Source organism: Stegodyphus dumicola, chromosome 8, assembly GCF_044657685.1.
Source record: "Stegodyphus dumicola isolate Sdum_Otavi_A_Nest chromosome 8, ASM4465768v1".
Lineage (NCBI taxonomy): Eukaryota > Metazoa > Arthropoda > Arachnida > Araneae > Eresidae > Stegodyphus > Stegodyphus dumicola.
Genome location: NC_140775.1, coordinates 62661274 through 62675016, shown reverse-complemented (window position 1 = coordinate 62675016; position 13743 = coordinate 62661274). Strand labels below are relative to the sequence as shown.

Here is a 13743-nt window from a genome sequence, read left to right as displayed (position 1 = left end):
ATTATGATCAATTTGATAAAACATTAACTGTTGTACTCTCCGGGCCAAAGGCTTTATTCAGATTAGAACTTTCAGAGTCCCAAACAAAATTAAGTAACAAACAAAACAAAATTTAGTACATAAACAAACAAAATTTAGTAAATAAAGTCATGATTAATGCAATTAAATGACATGTAAATAAATAAACAAAAATATAAATAAATTAAATTAATGACAAATATTTAAAAAAGAAAATTATAATGCCGAAACTCATACTATTTAGCTGGATTAGCTATTTAGGATGTAATTATGATTTTTTTCATACTAAGAAATACCGATGTCCCATGAGAATGCCCTAATGCTCACATGTTTAGATGGCAGTGCTTACCTCACAAAATAGAGAAACTGACCTTCTAACCTTGATCTAAATATATAAATATAAAGTAACACGGGAGAAAAAAAAAGCATTGAAAAGTATGGAAGTAAAAAAAAAAAAAAAAATAGACGTTGGGAAGAGTACAAAAATGAAGATACTTATAGCAATAAACAGGGTATGTGTATAGAGTCAAGTTCCTCTGTGATATTCTTTGATTAAAATTAACGTAATATGATGATCAGCAAATTAATTATTAAATCCTAAGACCTTTAAATACGTAATAATTATTCCTACATAATTTAAATACATTTTTATAGACACATAAGGATACTTATGGACCCAATACAATTTACTTTAACATCCCCTCTCACTGCAAACTAACTGAATTTTCAATTTTCATTTTCAGGCAGAATTTTACAGACATGGAAATCGAAATGCTTTTTGCCAAGTATGATATCAACAACGACCGTGAGTTAGATGCTGATGAAACGAAGATGATGCTCGCCGATTTGGATGGCCAAAGGTTGGAAATTGATCGTCAGATGAAGCATGAGAAAACCAGTAGCACTGTTGATTCAAGCAATACACTTGCCTTGGCATCTCTTGTTTCTCAGCAAGATTTCAACAGGTAAAAAGGCATTTAAAGCTAATGTAAGCCTAAGTATTTATACCTAGCAATAATCAATGGAAAATGTAGAGAAAAACACTTAACTTTTACAATATTTATGCTTATTTAATTGAATTGAATTTGTGAAGATTATGGTAATTTTTGACAAGTGGCACAAGTCCTGTGCGACATATTCACGTCAGGTTCTACAAATTTAGTAAATAAAAATTTTACATTTCCCTACAATAATAATATTAAAAAATTATTTATGTAGTGTCCGTGTGCATGAGTGGTAGCACTTTGTGCTGAAATCAAGGCTGGAGGAATGTGATTAATAAAATACTCAGCCATTTCATAGCAACAAAAAGTTACAAAATACAGTACAATAACAGAATAGCTGATTCTCCTAAAAAAAATTAACTATTAAGAGTACACCTAGAGGGACAATAGGCAAGCTTGCATCCTCCCTAAGGAGAGGATACAAAGAGTAATACACATAGTGAGATTCTCGAGTAAGAGTACAGTAAAATAGCTTTCACCGTCTAAGAATCTGGTATTTTGGCCAAATTGTAAAAGATGGTTTAGAGCTTTTTATAGCAATGGTTTAGAGCAGTGATCGCCAAACCGTCGATCCTGATCTACTAGTATCTCGCGTGAACATCTTCGGTAGATCACATTAACTATCTTCAGTTCGGAGACATCTTCGGTTGCCTAACATTGATTCCTCCACTGAGCCGATGCTGACAAGAAGACACTGTTGCAGTGAAGTTGGAGCTAATTGATTTTCAAAATGATTTATCTGTATCTTCAATGTATAAAAATATTAGGCCTCTTGTTTCTTAAGTTAAATACCCAATTTTGGTCCAGGTTTGTCCCAAAGTTAAAACAATATTCAGCTGTATATATCTGTATGAGACTTCTTTTTGCAGTGTGAAATTTATTAAAAATAAGCACAAAAACAGACTCATTGATGAACACTTGGACAACTATATTCGTTTGGTTTGGTTTGGTTTATTTAATTATGGCAAAGCACACTAGGGCTATCTGCCTAAGGGGAGGGATGCCTTCGTGGAGGACTTTCTAAGGGAAACTAGCTCGTATACACGTTACACATGGGGAAAACCACGAAAACGCCCATGCAGCCAGCCCGTTCGCGGGATTCGAACCTCGGACCGAACTACCAGTGTTCAGCGACTTTACCTCTCGGCCGCTGGTGGGCCCAACTGTATTCGAATGGCAGCTGCTACCTACTCTCCCAACATTATTAAACTTGTTCATGAGGGGAAAAAATAAGAGTTCCATCCTCATTAAAGTTAATCAGTCTGATAAAAAAAAGTATGTTATTACATTTGTTATTTATTAGTAACTACATTTCAGTTTCTTTCTTATTTACAATTCAATTTCAATTTCTTTTTGTTATATACAGTTTAATTAGAATTTATTTCAAATTTACTAGAAATGTAAGTTTATAAGCAATAAGCAAATATAATATTTTCTAAAGTTGTAGTTTTTATGGGTAGCTCACAGTAGGATTTAAAAACTGTATGGTAGCTCAGAAACCTTAGAAGTTTGGCGACCACTGGTTTACAGCATCATTAAAATCGTGAAGCGTTACATTTCTAGTAGAATTTGTTGATAATTCGTGGCGTCTTGCCATGGTCACTTCAGATATGTTACTGTTTATACATTTTGCTAACCTATTAATTTCCAAATTCAGACGATAATACTTGTGATGCACCAAAAAAAAAAAAAAAAAAAAAAAAATGACAAGAAACGCCATCTTTCAAAGCATCTCAACAAAACTTTCAGAGTCTGAATTCTTAGGTGAGTTACGAATGAACACTTTTTGGAATATATCATTTTATCACAAAAAATATTTCGACGGACGATAATTGTTTTGTAAGAACCAAGTCTTAAAATATAGAAAAAAATATATTAGGAAACAATTCGGAGTCTATGTTTTAATATTTAATACAAAACCTCTACAAATAAGTTTCATAAATGCGAGTGGGCCCACCAGCGGCCGAGCGGTAAAGTCGCTGAACACTGGTAGTTCGGTCCGAGGTTCGAATCCCGCAAACGGGCTGGCTGCATGGGTGTTTTCGTGGTTTTGGCCATGTGTAACGTGTATACGATCCAGTTTCCCTTAGAAAGTCCTCCACGAAAGGCATCCCTCCCTTTAGGGAGCCTTAATGTGCTTTGCCCTAGTGTGCTTTGCCATAACTAAATACACCACACCACACACCATAAATGCGAGTGTCCTAAAACAAATATGAGCCAGTACATATAAGATCTCTCATTAAGATAACAATATCTCTATCTCTCTCTCTCTATATATATATATATATAGTGAGTATGTGTGTGTGCGCGCGCGCGCGCGCATCAGAAATGAAATTTTAAAAAATTGAGAAAATCTTTAGGCACTACAATATGCTTTACTTCATGAAATATAAATTATAAATAATAGAATCATAAAATAGTTGAAATATTTATTCAAGAGTAGCGTTAAATTATCTTATTTCTTAGCATGAAAGATTTAAACGTAAATTAATGATACATTAATATGTGCCTTAATTTTTGTCAAACCACGTTAAATTAAGATATCGCAAATTTTCTTGTAATAAATATGATAGCACCGTTATCCAAATTTAAAACAAAACTATGAACATCTGGGTCAATACAGGGAATAAACAGGAGCATTTTATCATGAACTATTAATTTAGGGATTTTAGTGGGAGACTGGGGAAAACTGCAGGATATTACGCTCCAGTGCCTCCTTACCTAATGTCGGTAGTATGTGATACTCTCTCTCTCTGTTAGAATCTGAAGTATAGTTTCCCATTCTAAAAGAAACTAATGTCTATAAATTAGTGCGTTTGAATGCTTGATTTTCTAAAATTCGTAAAAGAAAATAAACACGTTCACAATTTCATGTTTATCGTGAAAATCCAAATTTAAATGATGGATAACTACAGATACAACAATGGAGAACTAGAAAACTTCAGCTATGATGTGCAAAGGTAAGTTTCGTGATGCTTATATTTTTTTCTGTGTCTCAAATTAAAGCGTTCAGAGCAAACGCTTTTCGGTATTCGGTAGTTAACAAAGGATTATTTCTTTGATTTCTTTGTTATTTAAGTATTTTATATATTATACATTCCAGGCGATAAAATATTAACGAATAATTGAACAACTAGCATATCTTTTTTAAACATAACACACATTATGTAGTATTGCTGTTTCTGAAATGCATTAAAATATGCTTTTTGTTACGCTAATTAATGGTGCTCGGGGGGCTAATTAATGGTGCTCGGGTGCTACCTTATAAAAATAAACAAAAATAAATTCCACAATGTTTTTGACAAATTTTCTTTATTATCATATAGTCATGTTTTCCTTTCAGTTGTTACTGAATAACATACAAATAATAAAGCTGTAATCAAGTAAAATATAATAGTTGTAAAAAAAGTGTGAAAAAACATAATTTTTATTAATTTTTTCTTTTATTTTACAGAAAACTTTCAAGTAGACTCCTATTTATTTATTTCAGGATTATAATTTCTCTTTATAAATTAACATATGCCCTGTCTTGTTCATCAAATACTCCTTCAGTTGTCACAGCCTATTTGCTGAAGATAATATGCATATTCTGAGAATCTTCTGTACTATTTTATAGTTATTTTGAGAAATTAATTTGTTTAAATCTTGTGTCATATTAAAATCCTGCTTCCGTAGGCTTCTTATGCAAGTAATAAGAAGGAACAAATAATAAATAAAAAGTATACAGTAACTATATGTATGCAGTAAGTACGAGTATATGTATGCAGTACGTATGCAATAAGTATATGTATGCAGTAAAATATGCAGTAATGTTAGGAATTAAAATAAGTAGCAGAATACGTCGACAAATACACTACCTTTTGAATTATGTGCAATTACATTTTGATTTAAAAATGCATAATGTTGAAGAACCTTTTCTATTAAAAGCAGAAACTATAACTATTGTACCAAGTTGCTGATATATGGACCTGTTTGAAATAAAGTTTAAGTCAAAGAAAGCCAAAGTGTTTAGAAATTTAACGGGGCACCTCCCGCTCAGAGGGTTACTTTTATATTAGTCAGTTGTTATAGATACATCAGATACTTTGGATAGCTCTTTCCAGTAGCCTCAGGTAGTCCCAGTGTGAGGAATGACGAAAATTATGAGTCCTTATTTGCTCTGTATTATTATTTTATATCCTTATCTTCTAACTAATTAATCAAGGTAAAACAAAACAGCTTACCTTGTTCCAATGGGTTCTGCCAGGGCCACCGGGTTGATCTCCTTCGTGCATCTCCCTGCAAAGTCTTGAAGGGGATAATCCATAAATGATAAACTTTCTTAACACAAACATATTTAATGAAGACGCAAAACGGTTACAGAATATTTACATAATGAAAAGGTTTAAATGTTCGCACGACGCAGCGTTCGACTTCTCAGTTCCGAGTTCTCGTGATCTCTAGCGAGAGTTCATAGTTCGAGATGACGTCACTCAGCCATCGGATCTCAGCAAGAGTTGAGTTGCAACATCCTCCCGCCCGAAAGGACAATTGTTGTAATTGTCCTTATTACATTCCAGCTCCACCGGATATAGTAGTTTCACTGATCTTTTAATCGTATGGCCATTGGGGAAGCGGACAGCACAGGCTCTCACCTTGCCATCTCTCCCATGAAAGACTTCCATTATGATGCCCATCTTCCACATCAGCCGTGGAATTTTATCTTCATGCACTAATACAATAGTTCCTTTCTTCAAACAGGTTCCTGTTTTCACCAGTTTAGAATGATGAGCAGATTTTAAATTCATCAAATAATCCTGCCTCCATTTTCGCCAGATTCTTTCTACCAGTATCTGTTGATGTCTAAATCGACGTGTAAGACTCTCCTTTGTTGAAGTTAATTTAGAGCTTCCTTGCGGCAATGACAGTAATCGTCTTCCTGTTAAGAAGTGACCAGGGTTCAAAGATTCTGGCTCTCCTAGATCCGAGTATGTAAATGTTAAAGGTCTGGAGTTCAATATAGCTTCCACTTCTGTTATGACTGTCTCTAATTCCCTAAACGTTAAGGATGATTTGCCCAAGATTCTCTTCAGAAGTGCTTTAAGAGACTGAACTATACGCTCCCAAAAGCCTCCCCACCATGCCGCTCTCTCAACTATAAATTTCCATTTGATTCCTTGCTTAGAGAACTCGTCTTAAACTTTGTTGCTTTTCATCACCTCGTTCAATAGCTCTAATTCTTTTTTCGCTCTTTTAAAGGTTTTGGCGTTATCGGTATACACTATTCGGCACAAACCTCTTCTCGCTATGAACCGTCTAAATGCAAGCAAAATTTGTTCTGTGGAAAGATCAGCTGTAATTTCTAAATGCACGGCTCTAGTTACAGCACAGGTAAAAAGTAAAACGTATGTCTTAGATAATTCTCTTCCACTTTTGACGTACAGTGGACCCGCGTAATCTATCCCGGAGTTTTCAAACGGAAAGGCTTCTCGGCATCTGTCCGGTGGGAGAGGTGCCATATCTTGCATGACAGGTTTAGTTCGAAATATTTTGCAGACATTGCAATTGTACAGAACACTTTTAATTTTTCGACGAGCCTTCAGCAACCAAAATTTATCTCTTATCTGATTTAAAGTATCTGCTATTCCTCCGTGCCCTACCACCTGATGACTGTGAAGAATAATTAGATCAAATTATCTTTGTCGGGCAACACGATTGGATGTGCTTGTTTGTAGTCTAAATTTGAATTTTCTAATCGTCCACCAACACAAATTACACCACTTTCGTCTACAAATGGACTGAGAGAATTCAGTTTTGATTTTGAACCTAATTCCTCGTTGTTCTTCAATGCCCGTATTTCATTTGCGAAATTCCGCTCCTGAACATGTTTGATCCAATAAGTTTCTGCCATTTTTAATTCGGTAACCTGCAAACAACCTGATAATTGAGGTATTTTTAACATTGATGATGAACCTTAAGCACCAGGCAGTAATTCGGTAAATTCGATGTAAATTGCTGTAATTTTGGGTTTTAAATAAATCTTCGGAAGGTTCGGTAACGCATGTATATACGAAAACTTCCTTTGAAGTTTTTCTTAGTTCCTTGTTGGAATCTTCAATGTTCTTTGTGGAACATAAATTCGGTTTTGGCCAGTGTTCCATTCTTCTTTTAACCACGTGGGCCCTTCTCACCATATGCTATTCTGCTTCAGATGTTTGACATTTTCACCTCTAGTTAGCAAATCAGCTGGATTGTGTTCACCAGTCGTATATCTCCAGTTCAAGACATCTGAATTCTTCTTTATTTCCTTCACTCTGTTCTGAACGAATGGCTTCCACCTTTTCACATCACTTCGAATCCAGTGTAACGTTATACTAGAATCAGTCAACATATATACAATTAAATCAATGTCCCGAAGTTTCTTTTGGATATATTTTGACAAGCGGGAACCTATCAAAGCACCCATCATTTCTAATCTGGGAAGTGATAATTTTTTCAAAGGTGCTACTCGTGATTTTGATGTAATGAAACTTGTATGAATGACTCCATTTTTCGAATAACGAAAATACAGAACAGCCCCATAGGCCTTCTGACTCGCATCTGTGAAACAGTGTAACTAAACCATCCTTTATATCCCTTTTCCCAGCACCTTCAAACTGATGTCTTGGTATTTCCAAACTAGAAATATGAGCTAATTCATCACACCAGCTTTGCGAATTCTTTCTGAGATTTTCTGGTATTTCAGTGTCCCATGCTATCTTTTGTTCCCATAAATCTTGTAATAAAATCCTAGCTCGAATGGTGTATGGATTTAAAAACCCCAGTGAATCAAAGAAACGTCCTACAAATCTCAAGATTTCCCTTTTAGTTGGTATGTTATTTATCCTTTTGGCATCTTTTACCAAATCTTCAATTTCTATCAAAAATGTATCATTTGACCTATTCCATATGTATCCCAATACTTTAGAGCAAGTCGAATCGTGTGAAGAGTCTTCTTCATTCCATACCCTTTGTAAATTCGTTTCATTCGTTTTCCACTTCCGCATGTTAAATCCACCTTCTTTCAGTATGCGTTTAATATGTTCCGATTCCTCGAAAGCTTCTGATTCTTTATCTGCTCCAGCGATTAAGTCGTCAACATACATATTTTCGGTTAGCATGGAAAATACGTTCGGAAACTGTGACTTGTATTTGTCAGCGTGTACATTAAAAGTTGCTCTGAGAAGAAACGGACTAGATGTTGCTCCAAAAATTACCCTTGTCATACGAAGAGCCTTTATTTTGGTTCCATTTAATTCACCATCGTTCCATAGAAACTTGACTGCGTTTTTGTCTTCCTCAGCAAGAGAAATCTGCAAAAATGCTTGTTCGATGTCAGCTGTAAACGCAATTCGATTTTGACGGAACTTAAGGAGCAAATCCAGTATGTCTGGACACATCTTGGGACCTGAATGTAAACAGTCATTTAATGACAAACAATTCTCCGCGTGTGACGAAGCGTCAAAAACCACACTGAGTTTTGTAGTTTCCTTGTTTTCTCTTATAACGGCTTGATGTGGCATAAAATACGTTTTTGGTCCAATTTCAATGTTAGCCTCTACGGCGATTCCTTCTTTTAAGTACTTATCAATTACTTCGCGATATCTGTCATAGAACTGTTGATTATTCTGAAATCTACGACTTAAACTCTTAAATCTCCAGATCTCCAAGCTCATTTGAATTATGATTCCAGGGAAGGCGAACAATATAACGATTGTTTTCAAATTTCACAGATCTTTTGAAATTATCGAAAACTAAATTATCTTCTAATTCGAGTTCCTTATCCGAATCATAATTCATCCCCATAGAATCGAGCTCCCAGAGATTCTTCAGCAAACTAGACAGTGATTCGTTCTGTGTATCTTTATTATTAAGAACCACAACCTTCATCGTATTCACATTAGTTGAGAAAATTCCGTAAGCCCTTTCTGTTCCACTAATAGTCCAACCCAATTTTGTTTCAACCGCTACTAAGGAATTAGACAGCCTGTGAACCTTACCCGTAACTAATTTCCAATAAAAATCCGCTCCTATCAGCAAAGAAATTTCGGCGGTTTATTCCCTTGTCCCCATTCATCGGAAAGTTGTATGCCCTGTTTTTTAATAAGATTAACTATTTCATTTCTAGGGGAATGAATATATGATCCATTAATGACAGGAATAATTAAAGCTTCTATTTTGATTTCATATCGATACTTCGAATTACGCAAAATGAGCCTGGTTTTTTTTAACATTCTGCGCTTCAGACGTCGTGCAACCGAAAGAGAATATTTTTATTTTTTCTTCTCCAATAACGGGAAGTTTTAATTTCTTACAGATGTCCTCTCTAATAAATGTTCGCTGCGATCCTAAATCAAACAACAAGCGAACGCTTTGCTGGCGCCAACTGCCTGTGTTTATAATTTCAGCTCGTGCTGTCAGAGGAAATGAGTTATTTGTCGTTGCGCAATCGGAAACAGAAGAGACTACTGCCCTTTGGACGAGACACTTGTCTGACGCGTTCGTTTCGTCAGAGTGTATCAATGTATGATGTCGTCGATCGCAAATACCACAAGTTAGTTTCGATTTGCACATCCTCGCTAAATGGTATCTTTTGAGACACCTGAAACAAAAGTCCCTTCGCTTTAACGCTACCTTTTTCTCTGGCACAGTTTTTTGACATGATTCTGACCTATGATTTTCAGAACAGAATAAACAGCTATTAGACAGTGATGTGTTTAACGCTGCCGCTGAAGGAATTCTACCCTTATTATAATCCCGATTTCTTTCGTTGTCTCGAAAACGTTCTTGGTGTGTATTTAGTGTGGTGTATTTAATTATGGCAAAGAACACTAGGGCTATCTGCCTAAGAGGAGGGATGCCTTCGTGGAGGACTTTCTAAGGGAAACTGGCTCGTATACACGTTACACATGGGGAAAACCACGAAAACACCCATGCAGCCGGCCCGTTCGCGGGATTCGAACCTCGGACCGAACTACCAGTGTTCAGCGACTTTACCGCTCGGCCGCTGGTGGGCCGAAAACGTTCTTGAAACTGCCGCTTATTTTCAAATGGGGATTTCTTTTCAGTGACTTCAGAATGTGTTGGCTTAATTAAAAATCCGGTACGTTCTCGACTTTCTATTTCTTTTTTTTGTTAAATTCTAGTGCTAAATCATTCGGAATCACATTTGTTAATATCGGATACAATAAGGTATTGTACGAATCGGGTAAAATATTACACGATTCTAATCCTCTAATTTGTACTTCACAACGATCATATAATTTTCGAAGTGCTGTCACATCGCAAGACCTTTTAACCGAAGTCAGAGTTAATAAATTGTTCATGTTGGTATCTATTATTAGTTCTTTGCGTCCGAAGCGATCTTTTAATATTTTCACAGCCTTTTCGTAATTCTCTGCTGTTAACGTCAACCCTTGTATTGCAGTTTCTGCATGGGAAGTAAGAATTGACTTTAAATAGTTAAATTTATCTACTGCATGTAGACTTTTGTTTTCGTGTACAGCTGTCTCAAATCGTGCCCAAACCTCGGGCCAACTGCACACATCCTTTCCCGAAAATGTTTCCAGGGCCAATTTCGGGAGTTTAATTTTGTTTCGCGATTCAGTGACAGTTCCATATGAAGTAGAATTAGCGCTATGTGGATTAGTATCTAAATATATTTTCGCGCGTAATTTCCAAACTATAATTTTACTTTTATACTCTTCTCTAGACATTATTTCATCTTCTAAATTTGTTACATCAATTAAAGCTTCAATACCATTATCCGCTTAGTTCTTCTTCTTTGCTAATTAACTGAGCAACCGTTTCTTCAATTACATTTTTATCCCCCTCATTAGCAATTTCTGTTTCTATCTTATTTATCAGCCTCGTAACTACTGTTCTTATAGCAGATCGTTTCTTTTTTAATTTTTCTAAATCCATGTTTTTGCTTTACGCAAAATTTCAGTTCAAATTCAACCCAATGGCCCCACGTTATAGCGCCACAATATTATTATTTTATATCCTTATCTTCTAACTAATTAATCAAGGTAAAACAAAACTGCTTACCATGTTTCAATGGGTTCTGCCAGGGCCACCGGGTTGATCTCCTTCGTGCATCTCCCTGCAAAATCTTGAAGGGGATAATCCATAAATGATAAACTTTCTTAACAGAAACATATTTAATGAAGACGCAAAACGGTTACAGAATATTTACATAATGAAAAGTTTAAATGTTCGCACGACACAACGTGCGACTTCTCAGTTCCGAGTTCTCGTGATCTCTAGTGAGAGTTCATAGTTCGACACGACGTCACTCAGCCATCGGATCTCAGCAAGAGTTGAGTTGCAACACTCTGTCAAAGAGTTGTTTGTGAAATTAAACACACATATGTGTGTTACTGCGTTGCACACACATATGTGCGTGACATTTGTGTGTGACACATATATGTGCGTAACGCGATAAGAATGTGTGTCATCGGTAAAGCTTTGTGTTGCCATTCTACGAAACGTAAGATATTTATGGTTCAAATATAATCAGCTGCTCGACGATGTAAAATAAGTGTGTAGTGTGTTCTTTTACATCGCAATATATTTCGCAATCGAACTCGCTATATATTTGTGTTTGAAATTTGAGACTGACTCGGTAAGTTAAAAGAAATGTGTTGCCACTGCCCGAATTAAAAAAATTTTATCCTCTACGCAGCAGTGTTTTGTCTATCAACAAAATGTAAGATATGTAAATTTTCTTTCAAATTTATTGTTATTAATTAACAAATAAAGCGATTTAAAAGTAGTAAACGTAGATCCATTTCAATTATTACTTATTACTATCTAAGCCGTAAAATGACACTAGCTGGATTCATTAAAATCATATATATATATATATATATAAGAGTGTCAGTTTGTTTGTTTTTGCATTTGTAATTCATATAAATCTACAGTTTTATTCCGATTTTGATGAAATTTCGCATATTTAACCTTCAGAACGAGAGGAAAGTCTACATAAGATTTCAAAATTCACCGTATGGGGGTCTACACTCAGGACATTTAGATTAGAACGTTACGTTTATGACACTCATCTTAGGCTGGAGTCGCCGTTGTTGCATTCCCGCTATCAGTGGCAATCAAACATTCTAAGCAAGGAACTTATGACTGCTCTTTTATGTAAAATAAATGTTAATATTTCTGCGCACAGTTTCAATTCTGAAATCACGTCACCCGTCTCACGTTCACTTCGACGTTGCTGCGTTTTCGTTATCAATTCTTGCTGAAACCATTACATGTCTTTGAAACAGTGTGAAATTTTCTAGGATAGTGTAGAACCTTTAAAGCAGAATTTAAGTGCGATGTCAGTCAGTCTTTGCGATTAGTTTGAAAATGGTGATCAAATCAGCCGAAATGGATGATGATTTCCCGAAAGCTTATTTTAAATAAAGACATAAACGATAACAAAGCCAAGTACCAGTTCTCACTAAAGCCGACACCTGGCGCCGTGCTGTTCTACATTGTTCTAGAGTTTTATTCGAGCTTGGTAAAATTTTGCATAATTCACCTTGAACCAAAATAAGAGGTAAATTACTGTCTACATTAAACTGCGAAAAACTACTCCATCTCCATAAATATAAGCCTGGGAATGCCGAGTACTACAGCTAGTAAGTATATTTAGTTCAAAACGAGCTATTTTAATTCTTTTACGTCTTTCGCTGCAACCCACTGATGACGGTGCGCATGTTTCACAAGTGCACATCAGCGTAGCCACTGAGGAAGGGGTTTTGAAAATGGACCAATGAGCTGCTATTGCTCTTGTGACGCTAAATCTTCGTGCATGTGAGCGCATGTTGTTTACGTTTTAATTTGCATTTGTATGGCAGTTATAAATATATGGCGTAATAGTAGAAAATCTCGTAGTGCTTTCGTTTTCTGAGTTTGATTAATCGTTGACATTTCACTTTCGCGATTTTTATCTCTCATTAACATTAGGATTGATATTCTCGGCATATTAAGTGGATTAATAGAATTCAAGTGTATATTATTTTTATTGAGCTGAGAATGACTGAAAGTGTTACAATGAATCCAGTGTTTTCTTATTTCAGTGCTCGCATTCTTTTGATTTTTAAAGTGTAAGATTCAGAACACATATGATCTGATTATATCCATTGTTAACATTAGAAATTTTATATGAATAAATTGAATATACTCTTACGAATTTGGTATTTAAAGAGCTAATGTTAGTTCAATTATAAATTAAATGGTTTTATTTCTCGCGCAGTGCAGCGCGTAACGAATATTAAAAGAAAGCTAAGCCGGAAAATTGAAAATACAAGAGCGCGTGCATTAAATAAATAAATATCTCTTTTTGATTTCGAGAAAGTACTGGAAAATTCTAGCGCGTGATTTTAAAATCTTAGAAAAGGAGGAAAACATCTCAGTTCGTAGTAGTTGCTTAGTTTGTTGTTGTTTAGAAAACTGCTCTTGTTGATTGTAGCGAATTCGCGGATTAGCGTTCTTTAGCTGTCTTGAATTAAGTTCTATTGGACATTTGAGTAGTTAAAAGATAACTACTGTGAGATATTGTAATACTGCATGATAATTTGAGGAAATTTAAGCATTTTTGTTGTGATAATAATAAATTTTTGTTCATTTTTCATCGGACTTGTGCATTCATTTCACAACGAACCCGTACGCACGCAACAATTTTTGGTGTCAGGAGTGGGGTTTG

The 13743-nt window shown here is 35.4% G+C and overlaps 1 protein-coding gene across 1 annotated transcript in view; it reads left to right on the top strand.

Annotated features, from left to right (window-relative positions):
• Positions 1 to 13743, top strand: part of LOC118179714 (polycystin-2-like) — a 143051-nt gene that overhangs the window by 96737 nt on the left and 32571 nt on the right. Inside the window, exon 14 of the mRNA XM_085821915.1 lies at positions 762 to 983. Coding sequence (XP_085678041.1) covers positions 762 to 983 — 222 coding nt within the window. The remainder of the gene's footprint in view (positions 1 to 761; positions 984 to 13743) is intronic.